General features: G+C 31.9%; 4 protein-coding genes across 10 annotated transcripts in view; 2 read left to right on the top strand and 2 right to left on the bottom strand.

The window, feature by feature from the left end:
- Nucleotides 1-1,142, bottom strand: part of LOC144839889 (large ribosomal subunit protein eL43) — a 177,528-nt gene extending 176,386 nt beyond the window's left edge. Inside the window, exon 1 of the mRNA XM_078695466.1 lies at nt 1,128-1,142. Coding sequence (XP_078551592.1) covers nt 1,128-1,129 — 2 coding nt within the window. The 5' untranslated portion in view covers nt 1,130-1,142. The remainder of the gene's footprint in view (nt 1-1,127) is intronic.
- The window catches only part of LOC144839826 (voltage-gated inwardly rectifying potassium channel KCNH6-like), a 76,671-nt gene extending 71,315 nt beyond the window's left edge, over nt 1-5,356 (top strand). For 5 of the 7 annotated variants that reach the window (XM_078695353.1, XM_078695351.1, XM_078695354.1 and 2 more), the window contains 2 exons: nt 1,362-1,568; nt 4,340-5,356. In XM_078695353.1, coding sequence (XP_078551479.1) covers nt 1,362-1,568; nt 4,340-5,178 — 1,046 coding nt within the window. In that variant the 3' untranslated portion in view covers nt 5,179-5,356. The remainder of the gene's footprint in view (nt 1-1,361; nt 1,569-4,339) is intronic. The other 2 variants (XM_078695352.1, XM_078695355.1) reach the window with 2 other exon arrangements.
- Nucleotides 5,357-15,397: 10,041 nt separating this feature from the next.
- LOC144839864 (ELL-associated factor 2-like) lies at nt 15,398-20,432 on the bottom strand. The gene is made up of 8 exons (XM_078695430.1): nt 20,305-20,432; nt 19,668-19,833; nt 19,295-19,389; nt 18,604-18,740; nt 18,114-18,250; nt 17,138-17,380; nt 16,732-16,791; nt 15,398-16,130 (listed from the first exon to the last, which is right to left on the bottom strand). The coding sequence occupies exons 2-8, from the start codon at nt 19,774-19,776 to the stop codon at nt 16,087-16,089; spliced, it is 825 nt and encodes a 274-aa protein (XP_078551556.1). The 5' UTR covers nt 19,777-19,833; nt 20,305-20,432; the 3' UTR covers nt 15,398-16,086.
- Nucleotides 20,433-21,236: 804 nt separating this feature from the next.
- On the top strand, nt 21,237-26,616 carry LOC144839876 (dephospho-CoA kinase domain-containing protein-like). The gene is made up of 4 exons (XM_078695446.1): nt 21,237-21,376; nt 24,046-24,254; nt 25,342-25,429; nt 25,847-26,616. The coding sequence occupies exons 1-4, from the start codon at nt 21,270-21,272 to the stop codon at nt 26,127-26,129; spliced, it is 687 nt and encodes a 228-aa protein (XP_078551572.1). The 5' UTR covers nt 21,237-21,269; the 3' UTR covers nt 26,130-26,616.
- Nucleotides 26,617-26,681: the final 65 nt, after the last annotated feature.

Raw genomic sequence — 26,681 nt, 5'->3', positions numbered from 1 at the left:
CATGGCTGAAAAACTCATTCCACCTGAATGAAATGGAAAAAAAACATTTTAACCATTTTTGCTTCATCTTATAAAGCTTACTATTACTGCATACCTGCACATATTATTTCATATTATATTCATTATATTTAATTCATTTTATACAAAGTTATATATTTTAAATCATATTTGTATATTTATTACTGTATATCATTTCATTTATATATCAGACATAATGTTCCAAGTTTTGCCAAAGTTTAAAGTGTCACCGTGACAGTGTTGCTTAATGATTGTAGTATGCGCATTAGATTGTCACATTGATTATTAATAAGTTAACCGCCCTCTGCTGCATTAAATTGTTCAGCATTTAAAGCGCATTAAAGGTTTATTGGTCTACTAGATTTAATTATATATATTAGATATTGTTACTCGTCAAAGATGTAAGGATAAGTATGTTCAAAGGTCCTTATTTAGTTCTTCGTAGTTTTGTTTAGTATTGTGCAATAGACATACAGCAGCACCACTTGATCTATTTGCACGTACATAGCAATCATAAACATTCAATATTCCATAGATTTTTTCTAGCTATGTTTACACCCTCTTTTCTATATCAAGTTAGTTAAGTACAGTGCTTCAATCGGTTTAACTATTCCTGCGTTCAAACGTGTGTGTTATAACGTTACACCTTTGTAACCAATCAGAGTTAACAACACAGAGGTATAAAGAGAGTTAAACGATCACACGATGTAACTCTGATATAATATCCTGGATTTATATAGCGCCTAATGTTGTGAAACCTCTAAGCGCTGAACATTATTACCCCAGTCATTTTCCTGATCAAACACCTATGGAAACATACTCCCATAATGCAGCTAGTAATCAGCGCAAAGTTGTGTCTTGATCTAACCGGGTTCCCAATTATACACCTGGGTGGAGAGAGGCAAACGTAAGTAAAGTATCTTGCCTAAGGATACAAGCAATGCGGCGAGAGTTGGATTCGAACCTCGATCTCACGATCAGCATTCGAACGTCCAACACACTGCGCCATACGCTTGGCGATATGATTTGGATTAGCTTAAACCGGTTTTATGCACGCTTAACTCTAGTTGCTGGTAGTTTTACAAACACACACTTTAGACTTCCTTTGCATTTTGTTTTATTACAGTTAATTTAAGAACTTTTTACTTGGCCTTATGTGTTACTACCTTACTTAATACATGGTTATGTTTAGTTTTAGTTATTGAAAAATGAGTCTCAATTAAATTAAGATCGCTATGGCCATACATACGCTTATATAAATATTCTAAAGTTATCTTTTTATTTCTATTAATTTCATTATAATTTCTGTTAATTATGTTTATGTTAATTATGCTAATTGACAGATACAAAAGAAATACCAAAAAGCGTCACATACATAGAAACGCACCCCAATGCCAATGAACACGAAGAAGACGAAGCGTCCGGCCACGGAATACTGGAGTTCTCTCCGCAGATGGCTGGTAGGGATGTTACCCCCGCTTATGTGAAAGATGACAGGCAAAAGCCTGGCAGCTTCATAGCAGGTAGCCAATATAACGAGCACATGAAGGGTAAGAGGTGGCCACAAAATGTCCTTTCACAAAATGAGTCTTCACAGGTCATGCAGCGAGATGTTGGCCTAAAATGTATTTGTTGTATTACTGTATGGTGGTAGCTAGAACAATGTACATATTGTTATGCCATAGTGGTTATTAGTGCAGCCTGGAGTGCTTCCATTGAAATTATGTTGTGTTTGATGTCGCACAGATTCAGTAAAAAAGCAACTTCTATTTTTAGCACTAGCATTTCATATGTATTGTGGTATATAGAGTGTTTACATTTTATTTATTTGAAAAAAAATAACAATGAAAGCAGGTTCCATTCACTGATATCATTACAACTTATTTTTCATAATGAGTCAATATTTTAATATGAATGCATTTGAACTAAGGAGACACTTTCAGGAACCCCAAAAATAGTGTCCCTTAATTAAATACAGTAGGGATGTTTCCTAAGTACGGGTTGGCCATAGTGTTAAAACATATCTTTCTCCTTGTTCATTATACAGGAATATGTCCCCTTAATGTAGATAGTCCCTCGGGGGGTCCCAGAAGAGGGGTTCTACTGTACGGCATATATGTTGTACTATTACTCAAAACAATTATTAATAAATAATAAATTTAATTGGAGAAAAAACAATTTTTATAAAATGTTTCTAATGCATGGTTTTTTCTTTTAGCATGAGTGCATGATTGTAAGTTTAAGCAAAGTTTGTTAAAACATATAACTTTCATTCATATAGTCTAGTCCTTTTATCACAATCTAATCTTCCTGAATGGCAAAACTACATTATATAATGATAGTTGAAACTTTTATGTCCAAAAGCATTGAGACAATCTAACAACGAGAACACTGAGCTAGCCTTGCCAAGATAAGAACTTGTAACCGTACTTTGATCGTATGTCTGGCTGCGACAAATAACAACAGTACTGTACTATGTGCATATTCTCTGCTTCACACGGTGTCTGTTGAGGGGCTTGGAACTGGTTGTGTCACAGCCATAGATAAACCCTTTGACCTCCAGAGCTCAGCATTCTGTTGTTAGATTGCTTTGAACCCATTACCTCCAGATGACTAGCATGGATTCATACCTCCAGACCACTATGCTTTTGATCCATTTTATCTAGAGTAGGTTAGTTTTAAATTAAAAAATGATCAATCAAATCAAAGAAACTTTTTTAAGATACTGGACAAATTAAGATACCTGACAGCCAAAAATGTTGTTTCAGTACCTGGGCTTGAATCGACGCAAGCTTGGTGTTCTACAGTTATTAATGTCAGGCTAGTGATCTGGAGGTTCAAGCCCCACACAAGTGTCACTTGCACATTTGTTTATAGCATTCTCAAAATATTTTATTGATTCACATTAATATTCCATTAATTATCACTTTATTTTTACCATTTTCATAACAATTTCATTCTTTTTGTTTTAAAATTTGTGAAAAGTGTTTTCATGCTTTCAATTTTCAGTAAACTTTAGAAGTAGTAATAAGTGGGCTCACTGCAGTAACTGCAGTAAAGAGACCATTCACCATTGCTTGATTATTGCATGTTTCATTACAAATTCTACCAACATTATTCACTACTGCAGTTTGTCAGTACAGTAGGCTTATAGCACGCCTTATAGCATGATGCAACCAATTATATTGAAACATAGAACATGCATGTTTACAAACATTCCTTTTGTGACCATCTGCCAAATCGGAAGTCATGGTAAAGTAGTCTATCGAGGAAGCTATCACAACGTTTGTTTGTAAGCATGCCTAGACGTTTGTTGTTCTATATTTTGTTTGTGTTACCTTGTACAGTCAAGTACCTACTGCTAAACGGCTTCCCGCCCTATTTGTATGCTTTCCCATTATACATTATACTTGCGTGATAATATAAAGATTTGCATTCATATTTTGGCTCATAACCTCCTCGCTGCATGGCTTAACGTACCTTTATAAAGGTGCCTGACATACATGGCTAACCTCTAACCCTTCAGTTCAGACTTATTTTCTTAGTTTAATTTAGTACTTTATAAGATGACTTTTAAAAAATAAGAATAGGAATCTCGCATAAACATTATTCATACATTAAATATAATATTGATCATTATTTTTGTATTTACACATTTATTAAAATTTGTTCATCACTATTATTAAGGAGCTTTTGTTTACGATAACCATATGACCCACTCATTTTGTCCTTGTCTGATCCTACAATACACCAAAAATGTTGAGAAATCTTAACACGACATAGTTCCTACAGTTTGAGGTCATAGGTCATAGCAATGAAAGCTTTTTATTAATTATTCATTGCTTATTATACAATTGATTAATAATTACTTATTCATTATTAATAACTAATCATGATTTTCATTATTACTAAATTAATCATTGCATTTCTCATGATTCCCTGTCCATATAAAATATTTGTTATTCAATTATTTTTGAAATTATTACTTGAAAGGAGTATTAATGACCTAATAATACACATTTAATATTTACAGTATTATGATATATTCATACTACTTGTTGGATATTTGGTTTAAAACATTATAATATCTCAAAGCCATATGAAGGTCTTGACAATAAGAATATTTTCTTATATTATTATATGCACTGAAAAATTATTAATTATTATTTTATTATATATATTTGTTATATAATGTTGCATATCTTAAAATAAATGTCACATTTATCACAAACTCTTGCTAACCATATTATCATAATAAAATGAATTATCTGTCAATAAATATATTGTTATGATATTACTCAAACATTTTTAATTATTTTAGGAGCTTTGACTGGAGTAAATTCAATGTTAAATGCTGTGACGATTCCTAGTAGACATTTAGAGGAAGAAGAAGAAGAAGCCCTGCCATTGCTTAAACAAACACCTCGTCATTACCATCAACCTAAGAAACCGTCTAACCAACAAATTAATCATCTGTTATCTGATGACTCGCAGGGTAATGTGATAGTAGAAGATGTTAGTGATTTCGTGTCTAATCCACATATAGAAAAAAGACTAGACGAACTGCAAACGCAGGTTAATAGGTTAGAGGGACGTATAAACAAAGATATGGGATCTATACTAGAATTGCTAAGGAGGCGCGAGGAACCACGTTCGTCTCCGCCACAGCTCCTGCCAAACAGACAGAGACAGCCAAAGCCTACATTACCACGAATGTCCTCCTTGCAGACTTTCCCAAACGCATCCGTTCCTGACCGTCAACCGGGCCGTCCCAAGTTATTTGCCGGAGGACCACGACATTCGTACGTTAGAACTTCGAACAGCGTGGATTCGCCCGCAACAGAATTTGATGGAGTTTCTCGTCCCCGTCCGCAGTCGATACCCGTCGGTACACCGGTAATTCACAAAGATAACAACACGTCCGTATCGTCACCAACATTGTCTGATATTTCCGTGGATAGCCACAGTAGTCCTATGCATGAAACGGCAAAGTATACCGATAATTTATTAAATTCCTCAACCGCATCAAGACGACCCACCGAGGGTCATGACACAGACTTTCAAGGGGCTAAGTCCTCGCTACAAAGTAATGATGTGTTTGCGGAAGGTCATCCAGATTTTACCGTTGATTTTAATTCTGTACGAAACACTGATGTGTAATGCAATAGTACCTCATTGTGCAATGTCATATTTCAACATTTTACCATGCACTCTTCCTATCTTTTAAGTGTATAGTAGGTCTTGTACAAATACAAAGATTTTATGAAGGGAAATTAATGAACAATTAATTAAACAACAATTCTTATGTTGCCTAAGCACATCATTTAAAGAAAACACCGTCTGATTTGTTTTTTTTTCCACTTTTTTTTTTTGTGCTAATCACATAAACATGTAGTTGTGCTAAAAAACTACTACTGGGCCAAATTAATATATATATATAGAGGGCGCTATAGAAAATTCACTCAATTTAAACAAAGTTTAATATTACCACAAGAAATAGCTGACCCCAACTTGGGCAACATGAGCATTTTTTTAGGCCTGTGTATTTGTAAATCGATATTTTGGGATTTGCTATCAATTGTAAATTTAGATATAATAGGTAATACAAAAAGATTTGTTTGCTGTCCATTGAAATATTTACATTAGAAGAATGTGTTAAAAAACCCATGTTAAAACAGTGTAATAGACAAAGTGATGATGTAAACATAAATTCACTAGATTAAAACCAAATTGGTTTAAAAATTAATTTTATTCTTTACCAATTGAAATATTAAAAACAAAGTTGCTGTGGGGTTTCCGGAGTTTTCCAAAATTCATCTAGTCTTCATGTTGTGTTGATGATCGCCACAATTTTTATAAGGGAAGAGAAAATAAAGATATATTACCTTTAAAACGTTAGTTGACAGCAAACATATTTTTAAGGCTAAAAGAGATCCAGGGCCAATGGGCGGATCCAGGGGAAAGCGATAGGGGGCGCAAGCTTCCTTTTTTGACAGATAAAATGCTCTGTAGATTGGTAAGTTGAATGTATAGACCTTTTCCCTTTGTTTGGCTTTATTCATCTCTACATATTCATACATACATAATATAAGTAATAAGTATTGTATAGATATGTATTATATTAATATATAATATGCATTTATTAATGTACTATATGCGACATTATGTTGTACATTTGTATATTAAATAAGATAAATTATATATGCAAATTATATATATATATATACACTGGTACAGTATATATAAATGTATGTATAGATTTCTCTGGTAGATTCTAATCATACAGCACTTCATGTTCTCAAAGTACAGTAAACCAAATTTTTATGAAATGTATTTGTGTGTATATAAGCTTATTATTATTATTATTACTATATAATTAAAATGCTTATTAAACAATGTATAAATATATGCATATTTCAAATATGTACATTGTGTCTACTATACAATGGTATTATAGTGTTATTTGTATTTTACATTTATAAAATATAAGACTATACAATGTGTATATAAAAATGTATTTATAAAAGCAATACCTTCACCCAAGTTTAAGCTTCCAAAATAAAAAAAAAAGCATTTTTAAATTGTTTTAAAATAGGAATTTAAAAAAAAGAGAGTTGTGGACCTACAAAATAAATAAGGTTCTTAAATGTAAGCCCTTACTATGCAAACGTAAACAGTATGGGCGCTCTATAAAGACGATTATTAACTCATAAAAGATGGTGGAATGTACACAAACGAAATTTCGATAAGCAACGTTCTGCAGTTATTTTGTGGTTGGACGCTCTTGTGTTTCTCTTGTGCGGCTAGCTGGAATTCACGGATTAGGTTGGAATTCAACTTGAGCGGGTTTGTTATCCACTACGGTCAAGAATCAAGATACTTATACGACCAACTTTACGAAAATGCTTCGTTTCTGGAAATTCTAGTACAATACGACCAAGGCAATCTAACAACAGGATGCTGAGCTCCAGAGATCAAAGTGTTTGTCTGTGGCTGCAACATGATCAAATCTACGCCCCTTAACAGACACCGCGCACCACGTAAAATAATATGTACAGTATTTGTCGCAGTCAGACACAAGATCAAAGGACTGTTACAAGTTTCTTACTTGACAAGGAGAGCTCAGTGTCCTATGTTAGATTGCCTTGGTAGGACAAGGTTTGAGATTTTAAAATTCAGGTTGAAAAGTTTTTAGAGAGAAAAATAAGATGTAAAGAAGAAAGTTAACAGGGAAAATATTTATTGTATATCAAAAATGCTTGCTTATGTGTGTGAGTTTTATACCTTAAATAGCATTAAGTTTCATACAGGGATTTTATTTTACTCTTTATTCACTGTTAAAATCTAAAATTATCTACGTAGGATTGCGCTCTACATATATATCAACCATCTTTGCTGTGCCAATATTTTGAATACAGATTTTATGAAATGCATCTTAATATTTACATGCAATCTTTATTGGTATTTGATTACATTATTGATAATAATTATTAACACAAGTGTTTACATATTTCAATCAAACGTTTTTTGTATGTTTTTAAGTCACAAAAATGTATTTGACCATTGCATTCTACTACTTGGGGTCTCTTACTGAATTTTACAAAATGTTGATTGGTAAAGATACTGTAATGCTTTAAGATAAACATGTTTTGAGGGTATAGTTATATAGAAAGAAATACACTGAAGGAATAGATTAATATTTGGAAAAAAAAGGAAGGAACCTATAAAGAATCTTATGTACTATAGGAGAGGTATACTTTAGACTCAAAGGAAAGGACAGGGGAGCAAGCAAGCTTTCTGGGAGATGACAATCAGAACCCCAGCCCCTATTCTCCTTTCCTTTTCCCTATAGGAGAGGCAGTGGCGTAACAGCTATTAGCACTTACTGGTTAAACCCAGGTGCCCCGAACCTTATGAGGGCCTGGAGGAATAAAAAGGCATTAAAATAAGTAAAAAAGGGCTAACAATGCCAAAGGACTCCAGCGTTGGAGGGCCACTTTATAGCGTCCCTACACCAGGGGCCTGAATGCCTCTGCATTACGCCACTGAGGAGAGGTACTGTATGAAGGAGAGGGTGCAAACTTTTTGGGTGATGACACTCAGCCAACCCCAACCCATTGTCCTTCCCATTGTTATATGAATACCTCTCTTGTTTTGAACATAAGATAGCATTGCAACATTATGGCACCCTCATCTAATGGGACAACCATTCAGGTGAAGATTTAATCACAATTAAGTGACTTTTTGTCATCTATGCTACTCTGCATACAAAACAAAACCAAAATGTATCCGTAACTGAAATGAAAACAGGTTTTTTTAATGTGAACTTAAACATATGTCTATTTAAACCTTTTTGTGAGTAGAAATAATATTTTCAAATTTCATAACAGCACCATTAAAGATTGGGTAAAACGTAGATTTTATACTATAAATATTATCAAATCTCGCCATTTAAAATCTTTGCACCTATGTTCTATACTAATAATATTTGCTGTCGTATAATGCACTTTGTGGGCAGTATACTGATTCATATTCTGATTTTGCACTTTCAAAACATGGTTCAACAATTTCCATTTTATGCATTTACATATAATCAACATTGTATCACGTGACATGTACAGTAACCCTTTCATGTACTAACATTTATATTTGATGTCTGTAAGGCACTAACACTATTAAATAGGTCATATGTTAGTGCCGCTGCTAAATTTTCTAAGAGCACTAATACTTTTTTATGCATATTTCAGCTTAACTTATATATACCTAGACCTCCAATTAAAGACCAATTTTGGTTCTGGTTTTGGTCCAGAATCAGAAAATAAGGACGTAGAGATTGCCCATTATGTTAAAAATACATAATTATTTCGGCTTCATTTTACAAAACAAGAGTTGTCTTAATGTTAGGGTGCCTGAATATTCGAATTCTAAAATGTTGACAAATTTCACATCTTTATTGTTTACACATGCACAACTTGTAGTGGAGCTGTAGTCTGGTGGTTAGTGACTCGCTTGCTTTCCACTTCCAGTGTCCAATCCTAACCTAGTTCCAGGGTTGTAACTAACAACTCTTTCAACTCCACTACATAAGCCTCAATATAAGCATGATAAATAATAAAATTGTCCATCCTGTAAATGGCGAGTTTCTTACTGTTTAATGCAAATGAGATATAAAAAAAATATATACCTATCTAAAAACAATTTATTCATTCTTTATGAGTATTAAATCATGCAAGAATGTCCATAAAACATAGCATAGTTGATAATAAATTTTAATTTAGAAAAACAGTAATATAATTCCTAAAACTTTGGTTTTAAAAGGTTTTCCATCCACACTTTATATTTAATTTTTAATTAATTTGCCGCCAATGACTTGCCCTGCATAAATTTGTTTTCATGAACTCATAGTTTTAATATCTGATATATTAAAGAAATAATAATTTTATATTTAAAGAAATTAAAATTTAATAGAAAAACGTTATCAATTATCATCTTCAAGTAAAATCTAGATTGTTAATTAACAGAGAATGAAGCGATCAGGAAAAATTACAGATTTTCTTTTTATTAATTGGATTTTGGTAACACTCAGTTATGTAATATCTCTATGTTAAACCTTTTTTTTTAATCCGCTGACAAACCTCCCACAATGTAGCATTTTCGATTATTTTTGGAGTGAGTGGATTGTAAAACAAGTTTTAGAAAATTCAAATTCAATTTAAAAATACATAAAATTGAGATTTGACCAAAAAAAAAATTTTTTGCAATTTTTACATTTTTTCGTCTAAAGTTTGGTCCCCACATAGACACAATGTAAGGGCGTACGAGCACTGCAAATGAGTTTACCAATCACAAGTGACATTTCAGTTAATGACCCATTAATTGTGATTGGTCAAACACGCTTATATGCCTGCGTTGCATCCAAATGGGAACCTGTTTATGTAATGTATGATATAGACATTACAGTCTCTATGCAAACAATTACTTTAATCATGAAAATAACAAACTAGTCTTAGGACTATTTGTTTTTTTTTATCTGTACCCGCTTTGTTTGTTTTTGTTTATATATTGAATCAATTAATTCATTAATAAAACATTTTTTTTCTCCTTAACAATTAATTTAGTATAAATGTTTTTTTTTTACAATTAAGAATAAATTTAAAGCAGATTTTTGGTTCTTCCAGATGAGCACATTATTGTGTATCTAACAATGCAACAAATAGCTTTTTACGTGCTCAAATTTAAGGCTTTTATGTAAATCGGGCTGATCAATCGGTATGTAATTAAAAACAATATAACAAACTGTATGTAAATCAAAGTTGAGTATATGTATGACACATGTATGCAAATCAGCTAAATTGTAAATGTAAATTATGTAAAGTTATCATTACATGTTTATCAGGGCAGGTCATTATCGCCTGTATGTAAATATTGGCGTTTTGTGCATCAAATCATAAAGTTTTATGCAAAATTATTGAATTGATCAGACAAGTATGGGTGTACATAAATTTACAGAATATACAGAATATATGGCACTATTTGTTACCTGTGTTGGCATTTACTGGAGTATTTTCCAGGCTTGACACCCCTGTGCCCCCTTCTTATTCGGCTACTGTAGTCAGCTATTATTGCTTTCTCAGCATCAGAACTGTGGTCTTTAATTGGAGGTTTTTAAAAATTAAATTGAGTATGTCAGAGCAAAGATATGCTTACAGAAAGACAGAGTTTAAAATGGTCTCTGTCCAAAGTGATTTACTAAAATATTTGATACTAACATAAGCTTTCCTTACTGTTTGTTTATATCTATTAATATCTATCAGGTTTTTAAAATTGATCAGTGTGTGGCTGTGCTTATATAAACCCTGTTTCACACTTAAGTACTTTCAGTGGATTGAGCTAAGCTTGGTTTCACACTAAAGTTGGGTACTTAAATTCTGTGCTTATATTAAATGCATACTGTTTGAACAATAAAGTTGGGTGGGCAAAAATCTGATATTTTAAGATAATACATGATAATGATATACAGTAGAACCCCTTCTTTGGGACACCCCCCCCCCCTCCCCCACATTCAGGTGACACACTGGGGACACATTGCTGTGTGACAAATGAGGGGAGATATAGTTTTTACACTGGCCAACATCTTTTTTCAGAAGAGACACTTTATTGGGTCCTGACGATGTCCCCTTAATATGGGTTCTACTGTCCTTATGTGACATCATTATTGTTTTTAATATTAACAAAATATCTAATCATTCAAGTTTAATGAACTTTTTAAATATAATCATTTTTTTTAACTGTATTCAGATACATATAAATTAAGAGAAATATAATATAATATATATTTAATAATACTAAAACTTAAATTATTTGTGTACAATATACAGTATATTATAATTATTTTACCATCCTGGACTTAAATCCAGTGTATCCAGCTTTTACCAAATTTGTTTATAAATACCATATATATTATATTTATAACATTTGATTAACAGCTTGTTAATTCAAATTGTTCACTTAACTTCCTCAAATTATTTAATTAACCCAAGCTGCATTACTTTTTTACTTTTTTATTCATCATATTTTTTATTATTATATATTGAAGCTTATGCTGTTGAAGAGGCATTTATATGGATTGAACTAATAATATATTCTACTTAACATAATATTAAGTGTATATCGTGTGAATAACTAAGGGCCTGTTTCTAATTTTAATGAAAGAACAGATTTCATTAAAATTAGAAACAGGCCCTTAGTTATTCACACGATATACACTTAATATTATGTTAAGTAGAATATATTATTAGTTCAATCCATATAAATGCCTCTTCAACAGCATAAGCTTCAATATATAATAATAAAAAATATGATGAATAAAAAAGTAAAAAAGTAATGCAGCTTGGGTTAATTAAATAATTTGAGGAAGTTAAGTGAACAATTTGAATCAACAAATGAAAGAACAGATTTCATATCTTATTTTGCCTTTAGAAATCGTCACAAGCCAGCTCCCCCTCCCCCCTCAACTTAAAAAACCCAAATTGTTAAACCCGTTTTTAAACATGGTTTCTGTGGAACAATTTTGATTGCAACAGAATTGAGTTCTCAATTTGACCCCACATAAGGTCACTAAAAGAGGCCAACAAATGATAAACTGATTTTATTTTGAATGACATGTTTCGAACAAGAAACAGGCCCTATGACAGGTAATTCCTCACCAGCAAGATATATAAATGAATATGAACTAAAAATGTGTTATAGGCCAGTTGTTTTAAAATATGTAATTTTTTGTCAGCCGATTTTCTGTTCTGTATCTAAATTTGTCTAGTACCTTGCAAATTTACATACAGAATCTCATGTATTTCACATGTGATGCCAGCTGTATCATAGAACCTAACTTTTAACTTAACCTGGATACAGGCACCACATGTGACATACATAATATGCCGTATTATGGAATTCGCTTATGATACTGGATAAATTATTGTGTGTGGAGATACAGAACTGAGAATCTGGTGATTTGTTTAAATAGTATTATTGTGTCTATATTTCAAATTTTAATTTTCACAAAACTGATACAGTGTATAAAAAATTCTATTCTCATTCATTCACTCATACAGTACATACTTTGTATACCTTCATATCACACAACAGCTAATAAACAGATTCCAATCAGATTCAGTAAATTATGTATTTCCTCATCTTCATAAAAATTATAATTTAAGTATCGCTCAGCTGTTTAGATTTTCCCCCTTTTCCATTAAAATTTACTTAAATTTTAACTGCAAGACAGAATCTGCAACAGTCTCTGAATATCAATAACATAATTAATATTATTCTAAATTCCATTTTGAACATTAAAAACATCAGGTGGGTTTTATATTGTTTCTATATAATTAAGAATTATGTTTTGTTAAGTTTCATACTTATTTTTATTTTCATTTGAGGTATATATATATATATTGGTAACTGTGTTATTGAGCAGTTTGTTTGCTTTGTCTTATTTACTCTGTTTAGTGATGTGTGATGAAAAAAAATGCAGGTTAACCCCTCCCCCGTGGCCCCCCCCCCCCCTTTATAGGGGACACTTTCTCGGAGGAACACAATGAGGAAATATATATTCCTTAATGCCATAGCCAACCTCTGTTAGTGGGACATGCACATTGCAGGTATACTTGGATATGTCCCCTTAATAGAGGTTCTGCTGTAATCTAGTTTGTAAAGTAGGTTTATTATTTATTGAGTCGAAATTTGTTATAGGTTTATATCATTTCTAAGTTAATATTTTAGTTTTACACCTCATTGTATTCAGTTTTTTAGATTTCAGTATTATGGAGGAATGATGTACGTAAACTGCTTTGCTTTTCAAATTAAGAAAAAAAAAATCATTTCATTAAAATTGAACTTTTTGAATATGTTCATGAATCTAATTATATAAATAGTAAGTTTTTTTTTAAAATTTTAACTAAATATGCTCTTGATAAAAGTAAGTTATTACTGCACTGCCATACTGAAGCTGCGTTAAAAGTCCACTTAAATTGTTCATGCAATTTTTAATACAGGGTAGGTCAACTTGATCCGGCGTTGCGGCCAAAATCTCCCAAACTGCGCTTGCATTTTGGTTGATTACGGTAATCATGAAAATAGATTTTGTTTGAGATTTAAATATTTGATAATAATGTACTCAAAACAGCTATGAAAATATCCTAACTACTTTAATAAGGCCAAAACAAAGTTTGTTTGCTATCAAGTTTCGGATTTTTAATTAGTTATTGAAAGATGAATTTACAAGGTGGATGAGTGCATGATAGATTGTGGCTCTACTCTAAAATTATATTCACTCTCTACACAGAATCTGTTATGTATACCCTTAGAATGGTAGATGTCGCCTTCTATTGATGGGTAGAGTTTGATTAGACTCCAAAGCAGACTACAGCTATATACTTACATCATTCCTCTTGTATGTGATAACAAAGCATGATGGGAATTGTCATATTCTCTTTAAAGTAAACCAAAGTTTTAATTATGAGTGCAATGTACATATACAATTAACAATGCTTTTTAATTGTTTAATTAAGTTTTAGTTAAAGACCAAGTCGGGCTAGATTTTAGTGACTATTGTTTTTATTCAGTTTTTATTGTTTGCCTTTGTGAAGGTGATGATCATGATGTTAATTAATAGTTGAATTAATTGCAGTTCTTTCATTGTCAATGTATATAAGTATAAATGGCCATTTTCCTGTATTAATTGTTCATATTCACTGTAAATAAAGCAAATTTTTACCAATATAACAAATGTGTTGTATTTGATTGTTTACCATTTTCTGCACTTACTAAAACCAGAGAGTTGTAAAATATTACAACTCCCTGCTAAAACCATTGAATATTGGGCTGATATTGATCTTTTTTTGCTTAAGTAAAAAAAAAAAAGAAGTGCTTAAGCAAAAAAAATTTAACTTCATTTCAAACTGATTATTTTTATTTGTTTACCATTTTCTGCACTTGCCGTACTAAAACCATCCTGTTTGAATATTGGACATTTATCTCTCTTTTTGCTTAAGTGAAAACAAATTTGGGAGTGCTTAAGTGAAAAACTGGTTATTTTTATTGTGTGTGTATTTGAATGTTTTGACATTTATCTCGTTTTACGCAAGAGAAAACAAATTAAGCAGTGCTTGTGAAAAATTATTCTTATTCAAATTGTATTCATAAAGATTTTAGTTCAGTCCAAACAAATGTTTTCAGCACCAGGCACTTATTCAAGCAGGTACTATGTTAATTAATTTTACATTTAACATTCGCACAAAAATAACCCCAATTCACCCTACTGATTAAGAATCTTAAATTATAATTTTAACTAATTTTTTTCTAGCAACTAACTTTGCAGGTTTGCACGTTTCTAAATAGTTTAACACTTCTTAAAACACACCTACATCCTTATCGTTTAATTGGATGATTTCATATATATTGGTTATTTTGTTGCAATTATAAGGTAAGGTTTTATTCCACAACCAGTTTGCAAAATAAGATTTTTGTGTCATGTGATAATAAGCCAAAAACCAACCTGTACCATGCCCATCTATATTGCTTTGCTCCGCAGTTAAAATCCGAGACCCACCATTTTCCTGTGGCTTAGCCTTTGACAAGATGAAACTGATCATTATGAATATGATGCATATATTATATTCGTTGCATGGATAGAATATTTTCAAAGACTATTCCATTCAATAATCGTTCAACTCGTGAAAATATTCTCTCCATTGAACTTGATTTTAAATACTGCAAAACTTTTCAAAATTTCACATGTACTTTTTTGTCATTTGTGGATGTTGTACAGCATTTTTTGAGTCAATTTAGAAAATAATAATTCAACAGAAATAAGTTATTGAAATGTTCTTATATATATTTCTTTATTCACTCTCTCCTGGTAAGTATACAATAGCCATACAGGTATTTTTTAAGCACTTAATTTGTTTTGTACATAAATAATAATAAATAGAAAAGAAAAGGCCAAGTTTCTTTAGATGAATAAACTTTTTTTAGTCACATGATTTCTTAACATTCAAAAAGACCAATACTAAAAAGTTCAACTATATTTGCAAGCTAATTGTTGTATTCGATTGGGAACTTTGTAGTCAACATAAATATTGAATAAAAAATTGTAAACTGATTATGCTCAGCAGAAATGCATTTGAATAATAGAAAACGTTGAACGTAAGCTTTTTTGTTGAGAACAATCTCAACACTCAAAGTATTTAACTGAAAAACTAGACTCAATGGTAAAGTCTGAATCGAATGCTTGAGGATAAAACAGTATCTGTTCTTTGATTCCTCCACAACTCACACTTATGAACTATGAGTTTTATTTGAAAATATAGATTTTAAAAAAAAGGAAAAACTGGATTGTAAATGTTTACCGATATTAAGGGATGATCTAAGATAAAAAAAACATGATGATGATTATAAGATTTTTGAAATCCTAAATGATTTGTTGCACTTTCTTTTTTTATATACTTTTACGAGACAAGTTTGAATGCTAATTCATTAATTTCAAAATATTTTATCGTCTTCTAAATCTTCTCAATCACTGTCACTACTTGACTCACTCAATTGCAAATCTTCACCTGTAAAAAAGATTTAAGGAAATTTTATTTTAAAATGATGGGAGATGGGTTTGAATTTTTTTGTCATTAAGGAAATTGTTGGATAGAGAAGATTGAGTATTGCACATTTCAAACTGGGTAAGTCAGTTTATTTTGTAAAAATAAGGGCATAGTGTGTTGGATGTTGGTCGCACTGCTTGTATACTTGAGCAAAGACACTTTATTTGCGTTTGCCTCTCTCCACCCAGGTGTATAAATGTTAAGGTTAAGACACAACTTTGTGCATGTTTGATCCAAAAATTACCAGGGTAATAAAATGTACAGCGCTTAGAGGTTTCACAACATTAGGCGCTTTATAAATCCAGGATATTAAAATTATTATTCTTTCTCGCCCCAGGTTCCACCAGATCATCAATTTATGCTAAAAGTTTTGACATTCAGGTATATTGTCTTGACAATGAATTTTGTGTTCTTTTATTTTTGCCAGCTGCTGCCAGGGATGTAGACATTGACTGCAATACATTGGACAGAGTTGAGACAGTGAACACTAAATTTCAGAATGGGATGACACTCAATATGGTATTTGCTTAGCTTATATGAATAAAAAGAATTGTCAACATACATAGTAAGTTCATCATGAAGTTATTTGGTGGGCTGCTTGAATGTTTATTTTCTGCAGAACCTATGAAAAATAAAACAATACACACATCAACAGTGAATGAATTTAGCAAAAAAGTATGTATCATCTATTCAATTGGAAGATGGAATAAACCTCTGTCAACACTATCAAACTATATGTGATGTGTCCATATATGGACACGATGACGTAATATTACTACTATATTAGGGCACATAACACTTTTTTGTGAAACTAGTTTGATAGTGTAGACAGATCTTTTAATTTGATTAAAATCTGAATAACTGAGCAAAATATGGAAAGTGTTGAGATGTTCATAATTATTATTTGATTCGTAGCCTTGTTGTTGCATAGTACAACAAACCAAAATACCAGTAAATCAAAACTTTACCTCTTGAGTCATTTGATAATTTTTGTTTCTTCGCAACTGGTGGTCTTGCATCTCTTGGTGGAGGTGCAACTGGTGCTCTTGTATCTCTTGGTGGAGGAGGCGGTGCTCTTTTTTGTACATTGCTTTCATCTTCAGATTCACTGCTGCTATCAGATGACTCTGCGCTGCTCGAACCACTGCTTGCGGTCGATTCGGCAGGTTCTCGTTTAACAGGTGAACATCTTGCTAAGGCTGCTTCTACTTCTATTAAAATAAAACATTAACTTCATAACATTTTGAAGTATAATAAAAAAAAAATCACTGATTTTTAAAAGTAGTAAAAAATATGTCTCAAATTAAACACTCCATATCTGCTGTAATAATTGTGATGTTGTTGATGTCGACAAAAATTCTACTTTATATCCTTCGAAATGAATATGCATGTGGGTGACCTAACAGAATAATGTAACATATGAAGCATGTATATATTTTTTTATTGATGTCTATGGCACTTTTAACAAAGCACCTTGCATCTAAAAAACAGATACATCAAAGAAGGTTGAAAAGAAAAATACAAAAATAGGTAGTGGATTCTGACGTCGAGCAGTCAATGACATGTATCCTCAATTCTTGTTGAAAAACATACATGTCAGTTTTTTTTTTAATTTAACAATCTTTGAATATATTTTTTAACTTTATCTGGTATATTTGTTGAATTAGTTTTTACTAATGATTATGTTTTATATATTTCAGGACTACCACCAATAGAGGTATTTCATACTATAAAGATATGGTATTGTTAATGCGATTCATTGACCTTTAAATTTGACATGTCTAGAATCCAAGAAAATAGCCATGCAATGCTTGCAAATGCTTCTAGATGGGTAGAAGGCCTTAAAAGTTTGGACTGGATAAAGAAAATAGGGTCATGTCAATTAATCAGGTGACCTGCGACCTTTAGTGAGAACCATCAATATCATGCATACAGTATACTGACCTTTTTCAATATCTTCCTTTGATACTTGTTGACTTGTAACTTCTTTTTTATCTTTCTTTTTGAAAGATGACTTTGTTGAGCCAACAGGAGGAACCCGTTGCCGTGGATACAGGTGGGCTTTACTTGTTCCATCAATCCTATTGGAAGAATTTTGCAAATTTATAATGAGAAATATATACTCAGGATGGATTGAGGTCTCAATCACAATAAGTCTCAGTTTGACCTCACTATCTCAGAAGGTCATTGGATCACACAAATATTTGATGAACTGCCTTGACCAAGAAACCACCCAAAACTGTGTTGATGTATAAAGTGAGAACACACGTCCTATCTTCCTCATATGAGCAGAATGAATAAACATGACATAGTCGCAAATTGAAAGTGCCTTAATAATGAAATTTTATTTTAAGTAACTAAATAAATAACCAGGTGCAATTGAGTTGTAATGAGGCTGCAATGCAACAACCAGGTGCAATTGAAGCATATATACCTTTGTTTCTTGACTGTAATACTACTGCTCAGTCTCTCCAGTGTAAACTGCCCTGTAGCATGGTCAAATATCAGAACACACTCTTTGGGATTTGGAACCTTTGAGCCTTGGTAAAGTGTATGACTTGTTACCGAGCCCTGCAATAACAAACATTTATGAAAATACTGTAATTTAGTTAATTAAAGGTATATTACCCTGTATTTGTCATTTTAAAGAGGACTCCTGGATATCAACTGCCCTGTGGGTTCAGCTGGAAGAGTTACCCTTTGTAAATAAAGTTGAAATACACTAAACGAATGTTTTCCTCTATTGTGTGGTAAACCACATTTATTCATTTCCGTCAATGGTTTAACATGATGTTTTGTCCATCAACACATTCTTAGATATAATAATTTCAATTAATGTTTTTAGTCTTTTTATTCTTGTGATAATTTCGATGAATTTGTATTTAAATATAGAACTTTAAAAAATTGTAGTTATATCTATGTATTCATATTAATTTAAAATCCTTCTCCTTAAAGTATTTATATGTTTTATTACCTGTATATATTTGTGTAGTTTTTTTAAATAAAAAGCAATGGAAATCAGCTATCAACATCTGTCTATGAGTGTAGAAAGAGCTGTGTCCCTCCCTTCACAGGGAGGAAAACAAAAATAAAAATAACCCAATAAATTATTATATTTTACAGACCTCAAAGTTAGGAAGTGTTAGTGAAACTTTGTTACTTTCTTCAACTTGTAGGTTGGCCTCCTGTGAGCAATCGATTGAAGCTGGTTTAAAATCATCTACAAAAACAAGAATGAATGAAAATAATTTGCAAAATACTTTTTTGCAACTTTGATGGAAAATGGTTGTTTAATAGGTAATTTAATACTGGAGTAAAAAAATTCATGAGGGAGACGACCTATAGTAATGTTATACAGTGTAAATAATAACAATCGATTCAGCGAATGGATTCTACCATCCAAAATGATTTATTTTATTTCAAAACATCTTCCAAACAAAGTCACCCATAAATGTACAGTACAATGTTTTAAACATCAGTATATCAAAGTTCACTAACATTTTAATTTATGATAAACTTCTCCAGATGACCTCTCAAAACTTTTTCCAAGTTTCAGTGTGTGCGTCTTGTTTCCAAAAAGCTGAAGAATTGATTGATTATCCGCCATATTTCATCACGATTCTCACCACCATAAGATTTGTCTTTAAACCTTTCATTCATGTGCCTATCAGGGATATAATAATAATATATATACGGTAGGCCTAATAAATAACAAAAAAACAATTTTTTTTTCAAGATTCAAACAAATTTCTATCCTAGGGAGAGTAGCCTAGGCCTAGCTAGTAGTAGTAGTAGGCTAGGAGCGTATACTCGCGCCTAGCTAGCCAGCCTTATAATTTCTAGCCTCCTATTCTACTAACCTACTACTACTACCCTAGGCCGAGCTAGCTACTACACGCCTAGCAGGCCCTCTCTGTAGCTTGTACACTAACTACAGTATACTACTAGGCCTAGGTCTACTAGCCTAGACCTAACTAGTAGGCTAGCTAGGCCTACTAGGTAATCTATCTATCTAGCCTAGGCCTACTTTAGGCTTAGATAGTCTACTTATATGTGTAAATTAAAATAGGTTTTGACAATAGAATAAGGCTATTTATACTTTATACACCAAGGCTAGTCCTATATATAGGCCTACCTTATTGTATTACTATTAATTAGGCCACATTAGATCAGTTTTCTGGCCGTCTTTCCGTCCTCTCTTCTTTCTGTTTTTTCGTCGTCGGCGTATAATCGCCGTCACGCATCATCGAACAGGAGTTGCTGCCCTCTTGTAAAAAAAAGTAAGATTAGACTTTGTAAACCAGACGGTTTACACCTAGGCCTAGTCGTTGTTCTTGGTCGTATAGCGCTGCTGCCATGCCCCAGGGCCAAAGCCCCCTGTGTATACAATTAATTGCAGGTGATACTATAGCTATTACACCTAATACTAATACTGTAATAGTGAGCCTACTACTAGGCTACTCTAACTCTAGTCTAGGCCTAGCCTACTACTACTTACTACTACTACCTACTAGTACATATAGCCTTATAATTTATTATAGGCTATGCCTACATACAGACAGTACCTAGCTAGGCTAGGCCTATAGGCCTACTACTAGCTAGGCTAGGCCTATACTATTAGCTAGGCCAGGACTGTGTTTGTGTAGGGCCAAGCTAGTCAGAGTTAGGCTAGTAGGTAGAGTTTAGGAGGCATATATATTTATGAATGAGGTTTATACACAGATCGCATATATTTTGATTTTTTATATATTTTTTTCTTATATTATAAATATAATATATTTTAAAAAATGTAATTGCATATTTGAACGGTGAATTATCGATGTGCCAAATGTGTACAGAAGTACTTGTGGCAAAGAATAATTGCACTCGCGTGCGCTAGTACATTAAAATATAAATTTGATTGATTTTGCATATTTTCTGGCCGCTTGAATCGGAGCCCCTTTTGGTTTATCCAGTGTGCACTCATAGCGGCGTTATGTCGCTGTTTTGGATGCATACCGAATCTGATCAATGTGAATATAAATTTAGTGTCCAGTTATATTGACCGAGTACTGTAATCTCTTATTTTTTGCACCCCAGGTAGATGTAGGCCCAGCAGTTATGTTTCTGGTTGGGCTGACAGGAGGAATAGCATCTGGCAAGAGTACAGTTTCAACAATGCTTGCAAAGTTTGGATGCCCAATTATAGATGCTGATGTTATAGCAAGGTAAAATTAGGCCTGTATATTCAAGATTTGATTTGAATTTATTAGGAAAATCATCAAGTAAAAAAAAAGAGATTGCAGTACTTGGGTCAATATAACTGGACATCAAGTATAAATTTTAATTTAATTTAAATAATAAATTTTATTAATAATAACAATGTTCTTTACATAAATTATATTATTTTAAAACTAATTAATTACATGATGCTTTTACTTGCAAATTGGACAATAATAACTCGGACAATAACCACCAAGACAATATACTCATCCATTATGGACTGTACCATTTAGAGTGTAGGGTGTATGATGACAATGTTAGGTGCTGGCTTTTTTTTTTTATCAATCTTTACAATAGAATGAGGTACACATTTGTTACTTCCTATTAAGTATTATATGCCTGAATTTAATTCATTATGGTGTCTGCAGTGAATTTTGAAGTTTCATTCATTTATTCTTTTTACTCTTATTTCGTATTCAAATGTACATATACAGCATTACATATACAAAACTCTTTATACATAATTACATAATAAAACAATACAATAATAATACAAAAGCCATGGACCACAAACTGGTAATACGTGTACATTAAAACTCTCAGAGTAAAAATCCCCAGTTTGCATCCATTTCTGAGCCGTAAAAGACATTTATCATAATGCACATAACCAGGATATTATTAGAGTGGTTGACTCTTAGTGAGAAACCATAAATAGATTTTCTGATGTTTTCTTATATGAATATAAATGAATGATATTAAAACAAGACACACCAAATCAATTTACTTTTTCTTTTACAAGTGTGAAGGTAACACCGACCGTGTAGTCTGGTTATGTGTAAACATTTACTCCATGGTGTAAATTACTACAGTACTTTCGTGCTCTCTTTTTTACTACAGTATAAGAGAGAGCATTTATACATTTTGATCATAACATATTTTTGCTATTTTTGTTTTTATATAAGCACCTGTTATGGTCCTGATTTGGGTATTGAAATACCATTGAAATTATTTATTATTTAAAACATTTATTACGGTAGGATAAAAAACTATTAGTTATATAAGCACCTGTTATGGTCCTGATTTGAGTATCTATACATAAAATACCTAAAATAAACAATGTTTTATACTATTATATATTCAATACTCAATAGATTGAACTGTTATTAACATGAACAGATAACCGCAATACAATTGTTGAAAATGAATCTCTAGAATATAATGTGAAATTGAAATTTGAAAGGATACTAAAATCAAATAAAATCAAGAAACATACAATACAATTGCATGTTAATTTGTATTCAACTATTGTTTCCATGAATGCTGTATAGAAAGTTTAAAGTTTTCCAAGAAGGCGGTTTTATGCTACATTAAACACTAAAATAAACCTCTAAATAACAAAGATAACAAAGTTTTTGAAAATTGTTTTCAAAAGACTTGTAACCAAGACAAATATTGTTATTTATTTTCTCAATCTCAGTATCGTATTTAAAGATTGTGGCTGGTTATAAACTATGAATAAAAAAAGGGAAGTTTGTATAATTCTCCGACTGTTATATGCCAAGTTATTTCTACTGTAGATACAGTATCTGAGTGGAATAATAACAGATTAATAATAATAATAATAACAACAGATATTTATATAGCGCCAATTCAAAACTTATCAGGCGCTGTGTGAGAATAAAGCAAGGTAATTAAAATGAAATAGAATGTGAAAGGGAAGTTTGTATAATTCTCCGACTGTTATATGCCAAGTTATTTCTACTGTAGATACAGTATCTGAGTGGAATAATAACAGATTAATAATAATAATAACAACAGATGTTTATATAGCGGCAATTCAAAACTTATCAATGGCGCTGTGTGAGAATAAAGCAAGGTAATTAAAAATTCTGAAAAAGGTGTGTTTTTAAGTTTACTTAAAGGAAAGTAGATTTGGTGAATTACGCCAACAGAAAATGAGTTCCAAATAAGAGGGGCTTGAAAGAAAAAGGCACGTTGACCATATGTTTTGGGTTTGTGCTGAAGAGATGCAACTGTTAATAGATGTTGAGAAGATGAACAAAGCTGACATAGAGGGAAAGAATGGTGGTTTGGGGTGGTTGAGGAGAGTTAATGGAGTTTGGTTATCAAAGAGGAGTTTGAGGTAGTTAGGGGGAAGGGGTAGAACGGGCTACTTTGGTGAAAATGTTGTGGTTATTTTTTTCAGGCTTATAGATCCAATAAACATAGTGTAACTGGGCTGACAATCTCCCTTAGTACAATGTCATTCTGCTGTAGCCAGCTTAGGTGTTTGCCAACTTTTACAGCTACTATATTTATTTCTGAATAATTTTATTACACTTCCATATACTACATAGTCAAATAAGTGTGACCACAAAATATGTTTTTGATTCCAAAAATTGATCTTTTACTTTTAAAACATTTTAATTAATAAACATTTGAATTAAACCATGAAAGTGTAGGGAGCTATTGAGTTTTGATGACCGACGACCAAACTATGTCATGTTTGTTTGTTGTGCACATGCATATTGGGACACATGTATTCACTCCTCACCCGACGCAGGTTTGATGGTTTCTAGGTCCATATGACACATTGATTGACCTGACATAGGCAGGCTCGTCGGTCTTTGCAAATCAAAAGCGGCCAATTAATAAGTAAAATATTCGTTTACAGACAAGTGGTAGAGCCAAATACGCCAGCTTGGCGTCTTATTGTCGAACACTTCGGCCGTGAGTTCTTACTCGCTGATGGAACCATAGATCGACCAAAGCTTGCGGCATGTATATTTGGCAATGAAAAGAAACGTAAACTTCTCAATTCTTGCACTCATCCGTTCATACAAAAAGAAATGATATGGCAAGTCTTTGTGAATTTTATTAAAGGTAAATATAAAAAGTGGTATTTGTGCCTTCCGACCAAGAACCTGGGTTCAATCCTTAGCTAGTACCAACATTTTTTATGGTAAAAACAGTAGACAAGTGCCCAAACAAAGTTCAGGAGTAAATGTGTAGAATTGTGTAGTAGTAACAATTATTTTAGGCCAGAGGGTAGGTTTGTATGTGTCTGCCACTTGGCCAGTCACTCACAATTATTACTAGTTTTTTATCTTTTATAAAAACTTTAATGTTAATTCAGGCTAGCAGAAATGAAATCTGTACTTGTAAATGTAGAGATAAAACTTGTCTTGAGAAACCAAAATCAATAAATATTGGAAGTGTTTGGAATATTTACTTATCAACTTTAAAATGATTAAATGAAGAAAGCAAACTGCATTTAAAGAAAGTAATTGTTTCGGTTCCTTATTAAAATAAATAAACGAATTATTATGGCTAATACATTATTATTATTCTACATTTCTCTCAAATGAGTGAACTCAACTCCTTAATAATAATAATCATTGCTTCTAATTTTATTGTAATCATTTTCCCTTTGTATAATAACAGGAAGGTATGTTAAAAAATATTGTATAAAATACAGTAGAATAAAAACTATGTACAATAATATCCAGGGCTGGCATATCAATCAATTTATTTTTAGCATTTTTAATACAAAAAAAACCCCATTTTTCTGTATTAAGGTGACCTTTTATCAGTTTTTTTTATTATTTCAGTTTATATTTTATTATTGTTAAGTAAATGATTTACTCATTGATTGTTATTGAAATGATATATATTGGTTTTGATTGATTGATTGATTTAATTTATTGACTGATATTTTACAGTAGAATAAAAACTATGTACAATAATATCCAGATATCAATCAATTTATTTTTTATCATATTTTTAATACAAAAAAAACCCCAAATTTTTTTATGTTAAAGTGACCTTTTATCAGTTTTTGAGTCCTTTATTTATTATTATTTTTAATTAAATGATTTACTCCTTGATTGTTATTGATATGTATTGGTTTTATTGATTGATTGATTTAAATTATTGACTGATATTTTTTTCTTCTAAATTTGCTGATTAGGTCATCAGTTTGTTATTTTGGATATACCATTATTACTAGAGGGGAGTAAGCTGTTGAAATATATTCACAGTGTAGTAGTGGTCTACTGGTAAGTGGTAATATTGAAAGCCCAGTACAGTATGTTGATATGATGTATTGGGAAAGTTGAGTGTTGGAGGTGGGGGAAAGATTGTGGCTGGGAGTGGGGAGGTGGTTGGCAAGGCCTAAAACAAGTAACATGATGTGTTGAATCTTTGGATTGTAATTTTTAAAAATTAGGCATGGAAGAGGGGAACAATGGATATCCTCCTTAATACAAGATTAGGTTAAAGTATTAATTTATTTGATTTTTTGAATAGTTCAATTATTTATTAATAAAAGTAACATAAATCAAATTAATGGTTAATAATACTCTAATTTACCAAAATACCATTAATTTTGAGAGAATACTTTTGATTTCAGTATCAATATCAATTTATTCACCATTTTAAAATAATAATATGAAAATTTGTAAAAAAAATTGCAGCAATGGAACAACCCAAATACAACGTCTGATGCAGAGAAACAACCTGTCGGAAGAAGACGCTCTGAAAAGAATCGAAGCGCAAATGAATCTAGAAGAGAAAAAACAGATGGCGGACTTTGTTATTGAGAACTCTTACGAGCTAGAAGAGACAAAACAACAAGTTGAGCTACTACTTTGTAATTTGAGACACTCAAAGGCCCATCTACTCGTAAGGGTGCCATTAATTATGATTTTGATTTTCATTAGTGTTATTAGTATTATTCTTATATATTATTATGCATAATTATGTTTAGTATATCTTTAAATAGAGATATTTTTAAAATACTTGGGCAGCCGATACTCTGTATCATGTTTAGCGACAGTAAACATTCTGCAGTATCATGTCAATCTCTCACTGTATGAAAAAAAAACAACCATCCTGGGGATCGAACCAAAGTCTACTTATTGGAAAGCTGAAGCATACAAATGCCCCAGAACATGAGGAAAGCGTTTGACAACGCTTTGAAAAAGAGGTGATAGTGTCCCATGTGTTGCAGTCTGAAGATAGGATACTGCACATTGCTTTTTTGGCACAAGACACGATACCCCATGTATTGAGTGACTTTGAGAGTCAAATAGGAGTATGGTCCCTCTTCTTGATATAGCTTAATTACATGAAGATGATTCTCTACATAAATTATATAATTTAATGCAATATAAATGAATTTTTGATAAATTGAAAATGTAATTTTTTATTATTGTATTATATTGTAATATATGAATAAAATGAATTGATTTTGTAATGCTGAAATAAACACATACGCAGATCCAGGGTTGTGTGGGGTATGGAGTGCTT

Source organism: Antedon bifida, chromosome 4, assembly GCF_963402885.1.
Source record: "Antedon bifida chromosome 4, ecAntBifi1.1, whole genome shotgun sequence".
In the NCBI taxonomy this organism is placed as follows: Eukaryota; Metazoa; Echinodermata; class Crinoidea; order Comatulida; family Antedonidae; genus Antedon; species Antedon bifida.
The sequence above is the reverse complement of the archived record's forward strand: the minus strand, read 5'-3'. Positions and strand labels throughout refer to the sequence as shown.